Here is a 21,813-nt window from a genome sequence, read left to right on the forward strand (position 1 = left end):
CCCTTTTGGCCAGTCGGGCTCTACATATATGTAGGAAGTAACTACTTTAGTCTTTTATATATGTGGGAAGTCAATTAAATGTAATAGAAAAGTGGGTAGCTCAAGAATGAGGATGAATGGCTTTTCAGCATCCATGGAGTGTATTTGTCAATAATAATAAACCAATACTATTTTTTTATATTCCAGTTAAAAGGAAACGTCAAGATATAAATATGTGTCACATATCCAAACGCTTCAAAAATGACGTCCGCATAGAGCACCCCCCATTTTATTATAGCATTCACAGGCACACTATCGGGGGAATGAATATCCCAAAGTAAGTTCCATACATTGTCTCTTATGTTGATGACCTAAAGCACTTTTTAAGAGAAAAGAATTGTAGATAATGCATCAGTTTCATCTTTGTTTAGAAAGTTGCTATTTTTGGTTGTCATTAAAATCCATTAGAAGTGTAAGCTTGAAATCAGCTGGTGTTCAGATTTAAGTCCAACAAGATTTAGCTTAAACAAATTTAACAATTAATGTTTTGGAGTCAAAACGGATAAAGCATAAACTTTAACATTGTATGTCGTATCATAAGCTGCGCCTGTTCAATGTAACATTATTCTGTGGTTGATTAACTAAACGAGGGGCAAGTTACAAGTCAAATCCTGTCATATTACAAGCGACGTCCCTGCTATCTTTTCCCTGCATGGTTCATATTTAAATCTGTGAGGCGGTCGCTTCCGTTGGAAAAGGGAGGAATGCATGATGCGTTGTCCTATCAAATCATGTACTGGGGGGGAATAACGTGTTCGCTATGATAACATAGCTTCACCATACAATTGGAGTTTATCACTGCAAAAGGGTAATACATAATGCATTGTCAAGAGGTAACCTCCAAATATATAGAGAAGCCGGTGAGTCCAAACTACTATTCTGCAAAATCGCCTGCTTTAGAGACTTTCTTATCATAGAGATCACGTTATTCCAACTAGTCTTTGTAATCTGTTTAGAAAGTTAGAAAGCCTGCCTCTTCATTTATGTCTTTCACTTTGTGTTCATTATATTTGTTACCTTGTTATGTTTCCCTCACTCATGTTCTGTTTCCGCATGCATTCTTGTTTGTAATTAGTGTTCTTTTTTTCTCAATTTTACCTTCATATGTTCAGTGGTTGTCTCCTTTTTTTCTACTGTAACATATAAATAGATCTTCGAATTCTACCAAATTCTATCAGAAAACATTACTTCTGATGATCAATGAGTGCTTCCATTGATTTGTAAACTGTGCTTTTTTCCCATCTTTATAACTAGATTGAATAAGATCTTGCAATATCTGTCAGAAGCTGGCTTCCTAGTAAGCCGGACGCATTTTGACCCGACAGGAATTCGTACGAGTGCTCCTTTGTCCATGCTAACATCTATTCTTCAGAAATACAGTACTCTGTCAAGTACATCTCAAGCAAGCAGCCACCCTGATACCACAGAAAGTGCAGGAGATGAGCCGGACACAGAAGAAACCTCCTCCGTTTCTGACTCAAAATCCATCTAATGTTGTGAATACGAACCAACTTCGTTTCAAATTTTTCATTTTTCCCCTCACAAAATTTTACGATTTATTCCTTGTTAAGGGTTTTAATTACTAAACAGTGAGCGTAAACGTTTCAAATTCCCAACTAAATAGACCCAGAGGGTTTCTTCTGTAAGAAGGGCTGAGTTGGTCTGACATTTCAGAACTATGCAGTACAAATCATGTCTTCTTTCAGTAGAAATGTTATGGTTTTAAGCCATACAGGTATCAGGGTTGACATATTTCATCCCATTTACAAACACATAGTTTAGTGCACAAACCCGTGCATTTATGAACACAATAAAGTTTGATTTATGACCCTACAACACAATCTTTATTAAATCTTCTTTAGAACCTGTTTGATGCACTGTAAGCTTTCTAACGGCATTTAATAAGCTGGTAGACACATAGTTTCAGTCTTCTTGGGAACAAGCATATTTAATATATTAAAGGAGTGATTATCCCACGTGTACAAGATTTTTAGGAGCTCAGCTTGAGTAAACCACTACCATGCTGACCCTACCATCAAAAAAGGAATATTGTTTTCTTGTAAAAATAAAATGGGCAATTAATTATGGATTCTTGTCTCTCACTTTTCCTTTGTTTAATACCCTGACTCCATAATTAGGCAGTTCTGTAAAAAAAAAAAAGCTGTTATTCTCCAGATCCTTTTTTTCTAATCATATACCTAATATACAATATGTTATGTTTTCTGTTGTGCTGTATGATGTCATCTGCTTTTTCCCTAAGATAACTGTAGTGTGAGCTTTACAGAGGAACAGCATAGTTGCGAGCAGTGTCTAGTATGCTCATGCTGCATAACAATAATAATCACACGTGATAGAAGACTCTCAGCGATGTATTCAATTAGAATTTTACCTCTGCAATGATAGTTTGGTTTTAAGGAACTAGGAGGTCTTTAACCTTCCCAGTGAATGCAAAGCCGCTCAAAGGTGTGAACTTGCTGGGTTTTTCCTGGAGTCTCGAACGATTGATATCTTGTTTGAGACCCCACATTTCATAAAGTTGTTCCTCACATGGACTTAACTGCAGACATGTATAGGATGGTAGGCTGGTTGAAGAACCTCACTGTCAGACCATGTTAGGAGTTGTAACACCTTACTTGGTTAGAATGTTGGTTAGAATGGTTAGACTGTAAGTAAGCAAGCTTATGCTGATAGGAAATGCTTACAACTGTTAAACTACTCCGTAAAGTTATCTTGTGCTGAAGCAGTGACCACAACATACAGCATAACAGTGGTGTTTTTGCTATTAGTTGAAAACAAACCATATGTTGCCTATTGGTAAGGATTGGGATGATATGGATTGCGAGTTTTCCTATATTCAGCAGTGAATTGCCTTCATACTGCCACGTTAGACATAATTGGAACTTCAAAGGGCATTAGCTAAACAAAGCTGTGCTAAACCATGCTTTAATATATCCACCAACCGGAGTCTTCAGGATGTTTAAAATGTTTGAGTTATTAGGCGATATCGCCCCAATTATTCATAGCTCTAAGCAACAATGACAAATCTGATTATATAGTCTATATATTATTCTATAGTCATACCGCTATATGTATTGGTATATACACCTATGTTTCTGTTGGGATACTTTGGAAAGTTATGTCTTTTACCCTCATTAAAGTTTGTGAGTTAATATTTTTTTTTAAATATTTGTAAGTTAACGTTTTTGCTTTTATTTTAAGATAGTAAATGATAAAGCCAAACAAATTTAGCTTCCAGTTGAATTTGGTGTTTTTCATTCGACAAAAAGGCAAAAAAAAAAGTTTGTGCTTTCTCCTATGTAATAAAATACATTCCTAACATGCATGTTAACTTCACCTAATTTGTATTATTGTCATGTCAATATATACCTACTTTAATCAGAGATGTCATTAATATATCATCCTACACACCGCTTAGGAATGTTAAGTGTTTAAGGACGGAATGTTAAGTGTTTAAGGACGGACCATTACATAGCGTGTAATATGCATGCAATGATTGGAGTCTTTAGAAAATGGATACTTTGCAAAAATGCAATCTACATGGAGTTGGGTGTTCTGCTCTTGGTCACTCAACAGCCATCCATTCATCTATCATATAGTGTGCCGAAGTCCATCATCACCAACTGGTATTTTATTACGAATACAAACACACAGTCATACACATTCACACTGTAACACTTACTGTTGTAACTGGAACCCAAATTTTGGGATAGGACCAACACAGCAGATGACTGAATATGATATATGGGAGCAAGGCCTGGTATGTGGAACAGGATGTCAGGAACAAGCCAAATCAGAAGACAGAATCAACGTCAGAAGAGCAAGCCTGGGGTTTAAACGAAAACCCAGCGGGCCATGCGGTCACCAAGCCACCTACTGCAAGGAAGACCTGGAATCGAGGCTTCTCGTGGATGGGGGGGGAATAGAGAGGGGCAGAATCATGTCAATGCGTGATCCTCACGTGGCCATGGAGGTGAATTATGGCACATTTATGCTAATACATCCCCACTCTTTTCTTCCCGCATCACAGCTTTAAGCTCGGCCACAGCCTTTCCTTCTCGCGCTGTGCAAGCAGCCATGATGTTACCGTGCAGTCACATAACAGGCAAACAAGTCAAATGGTGGCCATAACGAATATTGAGAATTTTAGATTTTCAAAATAAACTAACAAGCTTTCACGATCAGTGTTTTGCTAACTTAACCCCTTAAGGACAATGGGCGGTCCCTAAACCCATTGAAAACAATGCATTTTAAGCCCGTACATGTACGGGGTTTGTCATTAAGGGGTTAATGTATTACCAGAAAGATATATTGTTCTGTAAACTGAAATATTTTATTTACAATTTACTTCTGTAGCATACACATAATTACCTGCATCAACTAGTTAAAACAAGTTTATTTGTTTGCAAACTCTGACCAATAGTATAGACGCAAACATTTGCATGCCAACAGTAATTTAAAGCACACGTATACAAGTGGCAATGTACAGGGCCCTCTTCTCATAACAGTACTGGTTCTTACGTTATACTTTCTGGTGCGAAAGGCGTTGGCACAATCCTCAAGAGCTAAAAGGGTAAAGAAAGAGGTACGTTCTCAGTTCAAGAGTCAAAAAGTCTTGTGTCAGCAGAAACACTATCGTATAAATATTTCACTTGTGTGGATTGGCAGATTATGTGTCCAATTTAAATGGTATCCAGCTGGTAATTTCCATTTCCTTTTGTTGTTTTTTTTTTATTTTTATTATATTTTAGTTGTATAACGAGAACCAATAGCTCATAATCACAACCATGATTTTTTATCAAACCAAAAAGTTATAAAGAAGAAACTAAGAACAAAAAAGCCTGTATATATATATAACATTTATGTTTGCTTATGATCCCACATCATGTCTATTTGTTTAAGCAAATTTGACAACTCTATCAACATATTTAATAAATAAATGTGTATTAGAAAAACACAAAAAAGTACAAAAAACCCCCCACTCTGTCATGGACTTTGTAATAGGATAAGATCTTCCTCCATGTTTCAAGCCGCTTGTTATGGTGGCTAGTTATTGTCAGAATGTTTATTCTGAAATTGCATTAGTGATGTCTGCTGTGCAAAATATCCAGGAGCCACTTGTATTAAAAAGAGGTATTGTCTACGAGAGCGTCTGCCTCCTCTGCTAAAAGTCTGGCACTATTTGTGTTCCTTGGTTGGTGCATAGTACAGTTCCATTGGCTTGTTCACCTTCCAATATTTTTCACTGACTAACTCCAAGGAAAATGAACCATTTAGCACCTGTGAAGAAAAGGGAAAATAAGGACTGAATACATTGTATAATCAATAAGCTTTGTTATTAGAGGGGATACTGAATTTTGCAAATGTCTAACTTTGCTTAATATTCCAAAAACTTTTTTATGATGGGTTTGTGGGTCTGAAATATTTATTACTGTGCCCCTTTGGTGGGTTTACCAGTAAACATGCATACGCTATTGGACACTTACTGTTACTGGCCTATTTACCCCCTTTCATTATCTTTTCAGGACAACTATAAAAGTTTTGCTATTGTAATATGCAGTTCATACTCTGCAGTAGGAGAGACACAGGTACAAGTTAACATTTTCAGGAAGTCGCGTATAACAGGGATATCCTCAAGAAGATCCGCAGCATTCCTATAGACATGAATATGGGTAGAGGAGTAAACATTTCAGTCTGAATTGACCAGGATCAATGCTTCAGTCAACACATGAGAACAGAAGTCTGTGCTGTCAAAGGTATAGGCGTTGCTGATATACAGCGTGTCTACGGGATCCCAAGTACGAGGGTGAGGACCACAAGCCAGAGTTAAGGAGGCTAAAATAATTCAGGAAAATTATGTTTTACGCTGCAGAGTCACATGAAAAAGGAAGCTGAACTTTTTAATGATTTTTGATGGGTGGTCTCAGGAAACTTAGCCGTCTTCAGTTCTGAAGTATCATATGCCACATGAGGATGTCTACTACTTACTGTAAATTGGCCGTTGGCTGTTGCAATGTATATAGTATACTGTTTCTCACTGGCAGCATTGAGGCTCATCTGATCGGTTTCTCCTTTACTCCGAAATTCTTCAAGTGCCAACCTCACAGCTAAATATTTTGATAGGTGGTCAACTGTAGCATTACCTGATGTCTTAATGTACCTGTCAGAATAATTAAAGAATATTTACTTGCAAACCAATTATATCTAATATCTAAAATCAAAAGACTGGAACAAAAAGCAACCAATAACAAGAACATCTATTGAATTTGTCCGGTCTAGTCTGCCAGTTTTACCTACTGTGAGACTGGGTGTGCATTACCATTTATGCTTAAATTGCTTTGCTATCGTAACCTCTTTTTCTTTGAAACAAATGCCCTGCTTTACTTTGTTTTATCCCTTTATGTTTCTGTATCTCTTTCCTCCTTTCAAAAAGCTGTATATATTAAGGTCCTTTAAATCATTAATTTTTATTCTTCAAATCATGCACCGATTGAGATCTTCAAAATAGAGAATTTTTAGATTCACCGGATTACTTCACTAGCCAACACATCAAAAACATACCCGTTTTTCCTTACGATACAGAGACTTGGGATAAAAGGGGCCGATACACTGTTAAAATGCCTTTACATTTTCAGAGTGTATTTTATGTAACCATCACTCTAACATAAAGCGACGATCCTCCGTTTTTTTATTTTTGCTTACCGAGTCTGAGCATTTTCATCTTTCTCCATCAGTGTTGGGTGAGGTCTAAACACTAATTCAATCTCACTGGCACCATCCAATGCAGGATCCAATGTCACGGTCTCATTGTTTGTATCCAGTTCTAAACCGGAATCATCAGATGTTTTGGTCCTCTTATTACTGGGACCGGCTTCTTGGTTACTGTGTACGGACGCGTTACTGCAGTGAGAACTATCTGCGTTATCTTCGGCTCCGCTCCCATTTTCCACTTGCTGCTTCTTGCCTCTTTGTAACCTGAAACACAACAACCATGCAGTGAATGAAGCCCTGGCTCATCAACCACCAAAGTCCAGCAACACAAAGTCAGAGCTGGCCCCAGGCATGTGCAAGTGGTGCACTTCACCCATCACATTGGTGGCAATAAAATGACTTATGCAGGGGCTTTTTATCCTCTTCCTTCTTTTACTTAAAAGATCACACCGCACATTGTTTTATCAATCTATTTTTTCCAGGAGAAGCATCTCCTTTAAATTTGTTCAGTCAGTAAATGTAATTACCATAAAGGGTATTGCTATTTTAAAATACCGTTATATTTTCCATATAAATCTCATGCATAGATGCCAATATTCCTTTGTCTTTAATGATACTAATCTCCAACCTATGTACTATTTTGTGTCTCTTCTTTGGACTCTCTCCAGAATATCAGACTTTAAGAGGACACCTTTGTTGAGGATGAGACAGAGGAATGGCTGCAGTTGTCTTAAACTGTAATCCTAAATCATGCTTTCAGCAAACACACAGCGTGATGCTTCAATGCATCACAAGGTAGCCACTTGGAAGCTGTGATAGAGCAACAGCATATACCTTACGTATTATTATTATTATTATCTTTTATTTATACGGAGCGCTTGATACAATACATATATTCAAGTGGTATGACGACTAATATTGACAAAATAAGACAAACCGATACATTAGGTGGAGAGGGCCCTGCTCGCAAGTTTACAATCCTGAGGGAATGGGGTGAGGACAAACATAAGGCACAGAGAAAGGCGAGAGGTAGTATATATAGATTAGTCTCTATAGATCTATCTATCTATAGATAGTCTCTGTAGATTTCCCAGCATGATGGGTTGGTCATGGAAGATCAGAGGACCTTCCCAATTGACCAAATCCCCCACTGCCTGCAAAAGAGGGACAGTGCGGCAGCATTACAAGACACTGCCCAGAATATCAGGGTGTCATGTAAAAAATAGGAGGCTTGGAAGGTAAGCATCAGTACAATCTGCAGTTTCCATGTGATAGATAACATCTAATTGCTAGTTATTCACTTGCATTTCATCTTGTGATAAAGAAAGAGAAACACTAGGTATACTCCTGGTGTACGTGCGTCCTTTTTATTATGCACTTCTTATCCTTCTCATATTTCTACAGAGCTGTAAAATGTGGCATGTTTGGGGCCCTTCACAGCTGGAGTTGTGGATCTCTGGTCTACTTATTACAATGTCCAAGCGATGCCGCAAGCTTTATTTAATCAGCAAATTTTATTCTGTAAAGGAACTATTACATTAAAGGGTGCTTACCAAAGATATGGTTCATATGTGGTAACTGAGTAACTGGTAAATGGTATTTGTTTAGAAAAGATCTAAAGAAATGCTGGTTTATTAGAGCATACAACACTATAAGGCAACTCCTTTATCCTTGGCCTACACAAAAGCACGAAGGAAAAGCACAGAAAGCGACAATGAAATAGCCTCAGAATCCAGGAGTACATTTTAATATGAAAGACACAGCATTTAAACTAAAGTGCTCCTTCACAGTTCAATCCTACCGTTTGTTTCTGTAACTCCACATTGTTATGTGATGTACTACTTGTTTAGTAGAATATGATGGTGCAATAATAATAATAATAATGATGATGAAGTCAAATGCAGAGTCCCTGCATATTTTAGCTATTTAACACTAATATGAGATTTTTCCATTATCACTATATTATAGGCAATTTTGTGCCTAACGGGTATGACTTATATGTTGTAACTATACATGACCACAGGGGTGGGCCAAAAGTAGTTATACAGTACTGATCAGATCATAGCATTTTCATTTAGTATTTCTTTTACTTTACAGGCATTGGAACTTTACTGTATAGCTACTTTTGGCCCACTTTGTATAAGGGAATAATTTTTATTGTATATTATACTGTGTAGTGTACCATACTGGTTTATTAGTCTTGTTTTTTTTTGTGTTCTCTATTTATGTTGAGGGACACTACATGTTGGAAAAATCAGAGAGAACTCTACCCTCTGATATTTAACTGCATGCTCTGATTAGCTTGCAGTAAAATGCATTGGAGCCCATGCAAAGTGGACACAAATGTGCGATTTACATAGTTATTAATTTATATAGCTCCATCATATTGGGCATTTACAACAGGCAAACAGGACATATGTAGTACATTTTATATTTGGATCAACACATTTTAAAAATGGGGAACAGAAAATAATTGTCTGGACTATTGCTCGTTACGCATCCAACTGCCAAAGAGTCATCACAATCTTTGGGAAGCCTTGACTTTTAGATTCTAAGCTCATTTGAGCAGGTCTCCCTTACCATTGTACAGTACTGCAGAATATGATGGCTCTATAAAAAATTAATAATTCAACTTTTGCTTTTAATTACATCTATTCCCAATATACTACTTGAAAACAAAAAAAAGGGATCATCAAATTAAAAAAGCAGTCGCTGGGGTAGCAGAAAAACAGTACATTTAATTATGTCAGTATCACAGCTTAGATTGGAAGCCTGCTTGTCTGCTACAAAAGCAAGATACACAGCGCTAATCTACAATTTGTCTTGAATCACACCACTTTATTTTCTCAAACCTGAGACATACAAAAAGTCCTACCAGTCTGGCTCAACATAAAACAATAGCAAATAAAACACTGTCCGTATGAAGTCTTAATATAAACACCTCCTAAGGCAGGTATCTGAGATCAAAAATTTGTACATGTTTTTTCTGCTGGGAGAAAATGTTTAAATGTACAGAAACAATATGTATAAAAAGCTACATATACACACATATACATATATTTACACACACATACACATATATACCAAAAGCATAATGAGTTCCATGGTGGAGAAGTTGAAATCTATACTATAATATACAAATATTTTTCAAAATCATGGTTGGTTTTAATTTAATTCATTTATATTGTATTTTTGTGAGAGATCTGATTTTATTATCAGAAATGTTAATTTTACTTTTCAAAAAGATGCAACTTTTCCAACTTTTGGGACAGGCAAAATATATAACAATATTTTCCGTTGTCACTTGATTTATAATTTCACCTAAAAGCCAAAGCCCAAAATTCTCAGCCCACTAAGCTATAGGCTCTGTCCTTTCAACTCCGATAACTATATTCTGAGCCAAATGACTGCAATGGTGCACTCGTTGTATTGAAGGTTAAACGAACGCCGAAAATAAGCAGCGTTTGGTTAAAAAAATATAAATAAATGGATTCACCTATTACAAAAGAACAAGTCAAAAAGTAGTCCTTACAAAATCTGCACTATATTACCTGTGATTTTTATCTGTAAAAATAAAATGCAGTGATTTTATCTCAGTTCACGTCTTGGGTTTATAGTCTTAAGAGTAGCAAGGGGGCTATAAAGACAATTTTTGTGTCCGGAACTGGTAAAGTCCTCTTTAGGCCATATAAGATTACCAGTTTAGGTGGCATAAACCTCATCTCTTGAGAACTGAAGAGCACGAGGTTTCAGTCATCCCGTTCAGATTAATCGTTTTTGCTCTGTGTGCTGTTGAAGATTTCTCCATCTTGGCACTCATCATTTTTACCTGTTCATGGCTTGTATCTTCAGTCCCTCCTCTATGCTGTGACTCAAAGCTTGCTGGTTATTATGTTTGCTGATCCTGGCTAACACTCTTTCTTGATGTGCTTCATATTCATCCCGACTGGGATAGATCTTGCTTATTAGAGCATCGAAATTTGGATCTGGACGAAGAGATCTTTTTGACACCAATTTTTTCCGACACGTAGGACACTCTTTGTTTCTGGGGGGAAAAAAGAAAGAAAAATAGAGGTTGGAAGAGCAATGGATATTCACTAAATCAATTTAAAAAAAAAAATCTTATTAAAATCATATTTTTACAGGATGCCTTTATGGAAGTGATATATTACACAAATGCACTGAAATATATTATAATAAAATAAAAAATTCCATGGGAAGTACCTCTAGAGTTATTCAGATACAATGCAATAACGTGTCAAATTTATGCTAACACTGTTATTATGTTATAGCCACTTGGAAAGAAATAAAAGGATTGTAACAGCAGACCCTAAAAACATGCATCAACCTAAGATCAGATAAGTATTTCAAAGACAATGGGCGCATATATATATATATATATATATACACATATACAAGGAAGATACAGACGCATATGTATATATGGTCCAGGTAATACATTGAGGTTTATTCACTGAAGGAAAGTTGTGATTCCAACTCTCTTACTTCATTACAGCAAGTTTCCCTAACAGGAAGGCCGTGCACAATGTATAGTTTCAATGAGTGATGACTTTGAAGAAATTTCACTTATTCAACTATGCATTAAACAGGGTCAGCAAAGCACTTATATATAAAGACTGATGCAAAGACTTCAAAAAAGTCTGTCTTTCTTCCTAGACTTCTGCATGATATGCATGCTGTCCTATTAAAATTAACACAGGAAACATGGATACACCTGTAAACAGAAATAACCACAAGCAAATCAATACTTACCCACTTCTTAGAGCAGTTATAATGCAGTCGGCGCAAAACCGATGCAAGCATTCTTTAGTTGTCATTGTGTTCTTTAACATGTCGAGACAAATTGGACACATCAATTCGCTGTGTAGGCTTCTGGGGGACACCACTATTTCTAAACCATCCGTTATTGCTTCCTGTAAATAAATATAATATTAAAAAAAAAGAAACATTTTCATTTAGATTTTCAAGAATCTGTGGCTAACATAACACTCCGAAACCCAACGTCACTTTACCTGTGGCGTCCTTTGCAACTCGTACAGACTTAGTTCCCATGTTTTGCTCAGGGGCTGAGCCCCATTCATTTGCACCGCCTGAGACATTGTGCCTGAAACAAACAAAAAAAAAACCCCCAAAGATGGGGATAAAGAACCTGCTACATTACTGCAATCTGTATAATTAAAAAAAACCCCACAAATCTGAAAATGTACATTCTTTTTATCTAATGATGTGTAGATATACACAGACACACCAATAGATCCAAACGATTGTACTATTTCAGATTAATATACAGGCTATTCTTTATAGGTAGAGGGGTATTTTATCATCCCAGATACTGGCAGATTGTTTACACCTCCCCCTTTCTATCTCTAAAGATAACATTAAATATAAATGTAAATATGTGTGTGTGATAGGTAAACACAAGATTGACATTATGTAGCAACAACACAATGACAGCCCCTCCAACTAAATCATGTTTTATAGATTTAATAAAATGTGTGTGATCTAGATGTCTAGATGCTATTCAAACAATGGTGTGTGTAAAATTATATATATATATACACACACACACACATTTAATATAATCTGGGATGATTAAATGCTCCTTTACCTAGAAAGAACATCCTGTATATTAATCTGAAATAGTACATTCTTTTAGATCTAATTTAGATCTATACACACACACACATTGTATTAGATCTATAAAACATATGATTTAGTTGGAGGGGCTGCCATTGTGTTGTTACTGCATAGTGTCAATCAGCCCAGGTATCTGTATATAGGTAATCTGCATTATACACACATATATCTTTACATTTATTTTAATATAATCTTTACAGAGAGGGGTAAACAATCTGCCAGGCTCCGGGTGATAAAATTCCCCTCTACCGATGAAGAATAGCCTGTATTTGCCTGCATGCATTATATTCTGCGGATTTATAGTATCGCTGGATGTATATGTGGAAGGGATCACCCAGTAAATACAGAAGAAAGGGGGACGGCTAGCATTGTGTGAGAATCTCTGCCAGGCACTACACGGAGCGGGTACACGAAACGGACAATGTTGCCACTCACACTCAGTCCGCTAACAGTCACCGGGCGGCGGTGTCGCGGCTCCCGGGTGGTGGTGTCGCGGTTCCCGGGCGGCGGTGTCGCGGCTCCCGGGCTGCGCTTTATGTTGTGATGCTGAACACAATATCCCTGTGATCGCACAATATGGCGCAGGCCCAGCAGCATCCGCAATGGAGCTCGGGAAGATACCGCACTGTGTGTGAGGGGAGGGTAGACGGGAGGAGGGGGAAGGCAAAAGCGAGGCCGGGGATAGGAGGAGATACGGAAAAGACAAACGTGAGCCTGCGGGGATTAAAACAGGAGAGGGGTCCAAGAGAAGAGGAAGTGACGGCAGCCTGGAAAACCAGGCGGACCGCGGACAATGAGGGAACAGGGAGAAGGACATGGCGGGAGGGTGGATGAGAGAAAAGGCACGGTGTACCAGGGAGTATGGAAGCAGAGCCGTTTGATGATAGGAAGAAAGGGGGGTAATTGAAATTAGTAGGAGAAAGGATGACGAGAATATTGGCCACCAGGCTTATGACATTTTACTTTGTCTGGTTCTGTCGCATTACACATGTACATGCTTATCCAATAACAGCTAGGGCAGCAGGCAGTGGTGTCTCCAGCTTTCATATTTTGGGGGGGCACATGGGGGGCCAGGGACCAAAGTAGGGGGGCAGATTATAAAACGGTACATATACATGGGCGTAGGAACCCCTAAAAATCTGGGGGGGGGGACAGCATTTTCCACCATCAGATCCCCACTTTCTCCCCATCTCTCACACTATCTACCCCCTCTCTTACTATCGACCCCCTCCCTTCTCTCACTAGCTACCTTCTCCCTACCCCCCCTTCTCACTAGCTACCCTCTCCCTATTGCCCCCTTCTCACTAGCTACCCTCTCCCTACCGCCCCCTTCACACTAGCTACCCTCTCCCTACCCCCCTTCTCACCAGCTACCCTCTCCCTACCCCCCTTCTCACTAGCTACCCTCTCCCTACCCCCCCTTCTCACTGTCTACCCCAGGGGTGTCCAAGTTTTTTCTGCAGTGGGCCACTTCATCAGAATTGTATACGTGCGCAGGCCGCACTCATTTTTCACTGTGAGAAAATATGGCCTTTAATAAAATATGCAGATTAAAATAAAGTAAATGATACAAAACCTTTACTTTTCCTCTCACTGATTTCTGGGCCTAGAAAGTTTTGCGACTACAAATTCAAGACTCAGTTCTATTTATTCTAGGGATGTACCAAAATGAAAATTCTGGACCAAAACATTCACCTTTAAAAATAATAATAAAAACTCACATTTTTAATAAAAGTAGGCAACACACCACAATTGGACAAAAAATTAGCAATATGACTTGGCATGATAGGAGTGTGATTGCTGGCAGCCAGTACATGCTGGTACAGGGTGGCTGTAAGTGATGTGCAGACCCCATATTGCTGGCAGCATTAATACACAAGGGGGGCAGCTAGCTAGGTTTCAACATGTACTGGCTGACTTGGCATGATAGGAGTGTGATTGCTAACAGCAATCACAGTCCCATTATGCCAAGGTTCCAGCACTTACACATCCATGCTATCACACACACACACACTCATTCATTCATATACTCATTCATTCACAGATTAATTCCCTCAATCACGCATACTGATTCAAACACCCTCCCCACCCCCTTACCTGCACTGCAGCTCCCTCGATGCCGCTCACAGACTTCAGCAGGGGGCGTGGCCTCCCTCTGCATTCTGTGGTTCTGCACAGAGGAAGCAGGTTGTGATCTCATGTGAACTCTGCTGGGTTCCGCTTCCTCTGTGCAGTACAGCAGACCCTCCCACAGGTAAGTAGCAGAGCTCTTGTTGTAGCAGGGCTCGAGGTGCGGACCGCGTAAGATGTATATGTACATATACACTATATATATATATATATATATATATATATATATATATACACACACACACACGTTAGACGTGCATTTTTAACTACATAATATGTACTTAGTTATTTTTCATTCTTTAATATTATCCCGTGCTGACAATATATATATATAAATATTAGACCCTGCTGCCGATATATAGAAATATTACACCCTGCTTCCGATATATATTAATATTAACCCCTGCTGCGGATATATATTGATATTAGCCCCTGCTGCCGATATATATTTATATTATACCCTGCTGCCGATATACATAAAAATTTTATCCTGCTGCCGATATATATTAATATTTGACCCTGCTGCCAATATATATTAATATTAGCCCCTACTGCCGATATATATTATTAGGCCCTGCAGCCAATATATTCAAATATTAGCCCCTGCAGCAATATATATTAATATTAGCCCCTGCTGCCGATATATATATAAATATTAGCCCCTGCTCCCAATAAATATTATTAGCCCCTGCTGACAATATATGTTAATATTAGCTCCTGCTGCCAATATATATATATATATATATATATATATATATATATAAAACACTTTCAAAAAGATGGCCATCACTCCAGGTCTTTAAATAGACAATTTCATTTTATTCAAAGTCAAGTCGACGTTTCAGTCATTACTGACTTTCATCAGGACAGATATATATATATTAGCCCCTGCTGCCGATATATATTAATATTATCACCTGCTGCTGATATATATTAATATTAGACCCTGCTGCCAATATATACCGTATTTGCTCGATTATAAGACGACCCCCCAAAATCTGAATATTAACTTAGGAAAAAAAAAGCCTGAATATAAGACGACCCTAAAGGAAAAAAGTTTTACCAGTAAATGTTAATTCATGTAAACTATTTTAAATAAAAGCTATGATTGAGAAAAATATTTTTTTTGTTTTTATTTCCTTGTATTTTCCAACCTGTCCCCCAGTTACGCACATCTGCCCCCAGGCTTGCCACACCAATATGGCACTGTGGCCCATGATATGCCTTTTAACCCTCTATATGCCACTGTGCCCCATGGTATGCCTTTTGACCCCCTATGTGCCACTCTGCTTTCAGAAATGCCTTATACCCCTATATCCCATTCTGGCATTTAGGGGGTTAAAATGCATATTATGGGGCAGAGTGGCATATAGGGAGGTATAAGGCATTCCAAGAGGCAGAGTGGCATTAATGGAGTTAAAAGGCATTGTATAGAGGACTCTGCCTCCAGAAATGCCTTATACCCCTATATGCCACTCTGGCATTTAGGGGGTTAAAAGGCATATTATGGGGCAGAGTGGCATATAGGGAGGTATAAGGCATTTCAGGAGGCAGAGTGCTCTATTAAATGCCCCCTTAAAAAACACACACACACACACACACACACACACGTGTCTGCAGCCGGAAGGAGGTGGAGTTGGCAGACCGGTGCCACACTCTGATCTCTGACAGTCAGGAAAGGTATGCGCGACGGACGCAGACAACCCCCACTGCTAGCCACACCTCCTTCCGGCTGCAGCGGACGTTGTCTACGCGCATCTCGTAGACGTCAACCCACTGCCCCGGCAATACAGCAGGAAGCACCGGTAAGGTGTTAAATGGGGGGGGAGACAGGAGGCTCCAGGTCCCCTGCAGCGGTGCGGGGTATCTGGATCTTAGTCTCATAATCAGACCTCTATTTGAGGTCTGATTAGAAGACAACCCCGATTAGAAGACGAGGGGTATTTTTCAGAGCATTTGCTCTGAAAAAAACCTCGTCTTATAATCGAGAAAATACGGTAAATAAATATTAGCCCCTGCTGCCAAAACATATATAAATATTTGCCCCTGCTGCCAATATATATAAATATTAGACCCTGTTGCCAATATATTTTATAGTGAAAAAATTGGACCCTACCCAAGCATTTCCTTGGGCCCCACTCAGTGCTCCCTTGCATGCAATCACTCCCTCCGCTACCACACCAAGAAAAAATATTTGCCACACTGACTGCAGATCAGGGGAAGACTGTGAGAGTCAGTCCTGCACCGAGAGGTCCTCTCCCCTGTAAGAGGCCCTTTGTCCCTTCATTCACTAAACCATACCGCTCTTTTACTTACACCCTGTAGTTCAGGTATAGATCAAATAAACAACACATGGAAACAGCACATGCAACTGAATAAGATAAAAAAAAACACTTGTATTTGCAGCTATACATAAATAATGTATGGAAACATAGCATTGCAGGTATAAACCAACAGAACACACAAACCCAGCATTGCAGGTATAGATCAATTGGAAATCACATGTACACTCAACACTGAAGGTATAGATCAAATAAGCAACACATGGAAACAGCACTCCAGGTATTGATCAACTGAATAAGACATACAAATCCTATATTTGCAGGCAAACATAATTAATAATGTATTGAAACATAGCCGATACAGATCAACAGAATAACACACAACCCAGCTTTGCAGGTATATATCAATTGGAAATTACATATAAACTCTGCATTAAAGGTATAGATAACTCACCCCCCTAAATTACAAGCATAGATCACTGGTCGCACACCCCAAAGCCAACCCTGGCGTCCACATTGCCCACATAGAACCTGACCAGCATCTAAATTACACATACATAGGACGTGCCATCTTTGTCCCCAAACAGCTGAACGTACGCCATGTTTGTCCCATAAACACACTACCTGTGCCATCTTTGTCCCCAGTGCTTAAACACCCTGATTATACCATCTTTGCTTTTTTGACAAATCAATAATACACCTATGATTCACACAAACACTCACTCCCTAATTCATTTTCATTCAATCATTTATTCTTTCACACAAATTATTTACACATATTCATTAATGCATCCACACATTAATCCGTTCATTCTCTCTCTCATTCTGACTCTTTATTTCAATATTCTTGCCACCCTCCCTTCTCCCTATCTATCCCCTCCCTCTCCCTCCCTATCTACCCCCTCTGAAGTTCACTTACCTTGTAGAAGTCCAGCGGTGGGATCGCGAGGCCTCCGTCTCCCTGTTCTGCCGCAGTGTGCGCGGCTTCACTGCTGAGCGCCGGATATGACATCATATTCTGGCGCTCAGCTTGAAATGCCGGCACCGCGACCAAGGCAGAGGCCTCGCGGGGAACAGTGAGAGGCGCCGAACAGTTGCTGAAAACGTATTCATCAGTGACCGCTCGGTGTCTCTCTCTCTCCTCCGCGTCCAGGGGAGGGCTGGCAGCCTAAGGCCTGGGGGGCAAGTCTAGTCAACTGGCCCATTGCGCCATCAAAGTGGCTGCGAGTGACATTGAAAGCGGCCGCGGTGCGGCAGTCCCTCCACCAGCGCCTAATGAAATTAAAGCGGCCGGCGTGCACGCATCGCGCCGCCCTATGGCCGTGCCTCAGCTCTTTATCCCACCCCCTTTTAAGAAGTGGGATGAAGAGCACAGCCATTGGGTCTGACTGCCGCACGATGCAGGGGCGTACCTAGAGTATTTGGCACCTGTGGCAGATCCTGTATGTGGCAGCCCCCACACACACACTTTAAAACTGCATAGTTTCTATGGTTAGGCAAACATTGACGGTGGTACAGCATAATTGTTATACATTATATACTTAGGGATTATGCGGTACCACCGTCAATGTGTGCCTGTACATTGTGCCAGACACTGACAATACTGCAGTACAACCCCTATCACTATATACTAAGCCAAACATTGATGTGGTGTAGGCTTACCACTTTAGTGACTGGCATAGTATATAGTAGGGATGCACCGAAATGAAAATTCTGGACTGAAACTGAAAATTCAGCATTCACTTGGCCAAAAACAAAAAAAACAAAAAAAAAAATTTAAAATACTTTATCAAAAGTAGCACCAAAATTAGACAAAAAAATCAATAACAATATATATATATATATATATATATATATATATATAGTCACATATATATATATATATATATATATATTCATATATATATATATATATATATATATATATACAGGGGTAGTAGAAGTATGATTAAACACTCATCTACAGACACCAGACAAGCCAGAAGGCTTGTTTTTCCCGCAGTAATCTCATGGTGCTTCGACAACCACAAGGGATACACATATATATAACAACAATCACAATCCTATCATGCTCAGGTTCTAGCATGTGCTGGCTGACTTAGCATGATAGGAGTGTGATTGCTGTTTTCAATTATATATATATCTCTATATATATATATATATTATATATATTAATACTGTTATTGAATTATTCTGTCCAATAAAAGTGTTAACACACCAAAGTTAGACCAAAAAGATAATTGATGACAGCAATCACACTCCTATCATGCCTAGGCAGCCACTACATGCTGGAATCTGGGCATGAAAGGAATGTGATTACAGCCTCCCTATGCCATGCTATCCCCCCGCACTTACACATCCATGCTATCTGAAACCCTCATTCACAAACATTCAGCATAACACCCATCACTTTCACACACTCACTAATCCACTCTCCCTGAATCTTGTCCTACCTTTCCTCTGTCACTGTCACTTTTCCTCCTCCTTTTCTTTCTTCCTCTTCTGGGTCCTGTCCTTCCGGTGCACTGAGCGCGGAAGACGGTGGGCGTGGCTTCAGTGTTGTGTGCCGGGATTTGACACCAAGTCCCGACGCACAGCCACAGTTGCCGGACGCATCGTTTCTGGAGGCGTGCCGGCGTGGTGGCACCCGTCAGATGAGCGGCAGCCGGGGCGGAAGGCCCCCACCCCCCCTGTCCGCGTCTATTACAAAAAAAAAAAAAGACGGCGTTTCAACGGGGGGACACATCATGATGTAGGGGGGCCATGGCAGCAGGCCATCAACCGTCAGGACTGCTCTGAGCGGCCCCTGGCTTCTGGGACCCTCACGTAACATATGCTGACACACAGATATACTGTATATATACATGCTCTCTCTTACACACACATATACTCCCACCACTTACACGTACACACAATAAAATATCCTCACCTGCACTGTCTGTGTTTGAAGAATTTTGGACCACCGCTGTTGACTACGGTCTCCAAAAACCTGCACTGCCGTCACAATATACACAATGTTATCAGTTTTTGCTTCGATATTAGATTGTGACAGCCCATCTGTTTATCCCCTATGTTTTTTGGCCCCATACCTGTTTCCCTGTGTTACACCCCATCCCTGTGGTTTTCCCAAGGATTAAAGGCTCACGGAATCCCTAATGTTGGTCGGATTCCACCTTCCCCCCTACTTGGCTCCTGACAGTGACCGAACCGCAGCAATGCCTGCTGACAATTGGAACAGCGTCGCTACGGACGCCCTTTGCCCCACCACATCACTCTTTTAAAGGACTACATTTAGCTTGTGGTGGGCAACACTCGGCGGTGGTTACAGAGAGGGAGCTTGTGACGGCACGGGGTTAATAAGTGCCGTCTATAACAATTATTACGACCATCCAGGGTTAAATGTTGCCGTGTCTGAGCAGTTGCCATTGTTTTATGATGTATCCCCCTTCTATATGAGTGTTGTGTATTGCCTATGTTTCGTTCCCTTCCCGTCCTACCCCATCCATGTGTCCACTGCCCTGCCCACAAATTTAGGCTCTCGTAGCCCAGACAACCCCGCAGAGACCGAGGATCCCTGGTCGACAGAACCGCGAGAGAAGCAGCGGACCGCCGGCACAGCTATCCGTCCCGGGGGAAGCTTCAAACTACTGCCGCTCGGGGTTCCTTCGATCGATCACGTTGCTTTTTGGACCGGATGTTCCTGGACCCCTCGGCACCCCCGAGATCGCCGCTGCTCTTTCGGGATCACCCCGAGAACGACGACCAAAGTATATGGACATTGCGGGGCTCTGTTGCCTAAGCGTGGCGCCGGACTGTCTGGGCAGGGGACAGGAAGATGTGTCCTGATTTATGACCTTTTTATCACCTAACCTGTATATAAGCCTGTGTGTTTCCCAATAAAGACTGTTACTTCCCTGGAACATTAGTCTCGTCTAATGCTTCAGGGGCCTGTTGGATCACTAGTTGTCCTTGTCAGGACAACTACGGAACTGTATTCAGCTTCGCCTCGGCAGGCTGCGGTGCCAGGAAGCTAGAGTCACCGTACCAGCTTGTGGGCCCTGTAGCGCTAGTATCGGCTAGCGCTCGAATCGGTTAACCCCTTCGGTCCCGGCAGGAAGCATTGCAGAAACGAAGGGTGTACCCAGCTGGGGTACAAGACGTGCCCGTGACAGAGCTTGTTTGGGAACCCTGGTTTTATTACCAATCTTTAGGACCGGGGGTTTACTAGTGGCAGCTGGTGACAACCGTCAACATCGTGGTCAGATGGTTTGGGCTTACGGGGCTCAGAGGCCACCTTAACGTTGGTCCAGACTCCCATTATTTCACCCTCTAAACATACCGGACGATCAATGGCAGGCGGGTACGTATTTATAATTCCTACGGCACCTTTGGTTGGATTAGGGAGCCGATGCCCACAATCTAGAAGTGGGTCTTACGAGAGACTTACTCGCAGAGGTGTTGCTAGCCAATGATTTGGGACGACTTACTTCTACGTTCACCCGGGTCTCGGAGGATGAGACCTTGGCCGTCACTACCTGCTCTCAGGCTCGGAACGCCCAGCCGCACTCAAATGAGACCCAGGCAAGCACCATACAGGCAGGAACAGACTCGGGGGGTATAGGGAACATAAGATTTAAATGGGACCAGGGTCGTTTTTAGTAGGTTACCAAGGGTGTGGTAAAAGGGGCTGCCCAACTTCCATCTAGGCAACTGGTAGTGTCTTGGAAATATTGTGCTACAAATCAGTTACGACTCAGAACTTCTTCTGGCCGTGTCTTTCTGGCGATGTGCGAGATTACTGTTGGACTTGCGTGGTCGGTCAGAAGGTTGGAAGTATAGGAGACCGGTGGAAGGCTAAGCTTAGGCCCTTACCCGTAGTTGGGGAGCCCTTAGCCGAGTTGCTGCAGACATCATCGGACCCCTAACCATCCCAAGTCCTTGTCAGGGTCCTCGTCTTAAGACCCCAAAGTACCCA

The 21,813-nt window shown here is 40.6% G+C and overlaps 2 protein-coding genes across 2 annotated transcripts in view; one reads left to right on the plus strand and one right to left on the minus strand.

Annotated features, from left to right (window-relative positions):
- The window catches only part of LOC149284432 (tRNA (guanine(27)-N(2))-dimethyltransferase-like), a 40,727-nt gene extending 39,196 nt beyond the window's left edge, over positions 1-1,531 (plus strand). Inside the window, exons 20-21 of the mRNA XM_089496736.1 lie at positions 187-316; positions 1,294-1,531. Coding sequence (XP_089352862.1) covers positions 187-316; positions 1,294-1,531 — 368 coding nt within the window. The remainder of the gene's footprint in view (positions 1-186; positions 317-1,293) is intronic.
- Positions 1,532-5,235: 3,704 nt separating this feature from the next.
- Positions 5,236-11,888, minus strand: LOC149284433 (E3 ubiquitin-protein ligase RING2-like). Its single transcript, XM_089496727.1, has 6 exons — positions 11,802-11,888; positions 11,542-11,702; positions 10,598-10,813; positions 6,760-7,032; positions 6,046-6,217; positions 5,236-5,337 (listed from the first exon to the last, which is right to left on the minus strand). The coding sequence occupies exons 1-6, from the start codon at positions 11,886-11,888 to the stop codon at positions 5,236-5,238; spliced, it is 1,011 nt and encodes a 336-aa protein (XP_089352853.1).
- Between the last annotated feature and the right edge of the window lie 9,925 nt (positions 11,889-21,813).

The sequence above is a fragment of the Sceloporus occidentalis genome, unplaced genomic scaffold (assembly GCF_023333645.1).
Source record: "Sceloporus occidentalis isolate IW3139 unplaced genomic scaffold, rSceOcc1.0.p SCAF_93, whole genome shotgun sequence".
Taxonomy (NCBI): Eukaryota; Metazoa; Chordata; class Lepidosauria; order Squamata; family Phrynosomatidae; genus Sceloporus; species Sceloporus occidentalis.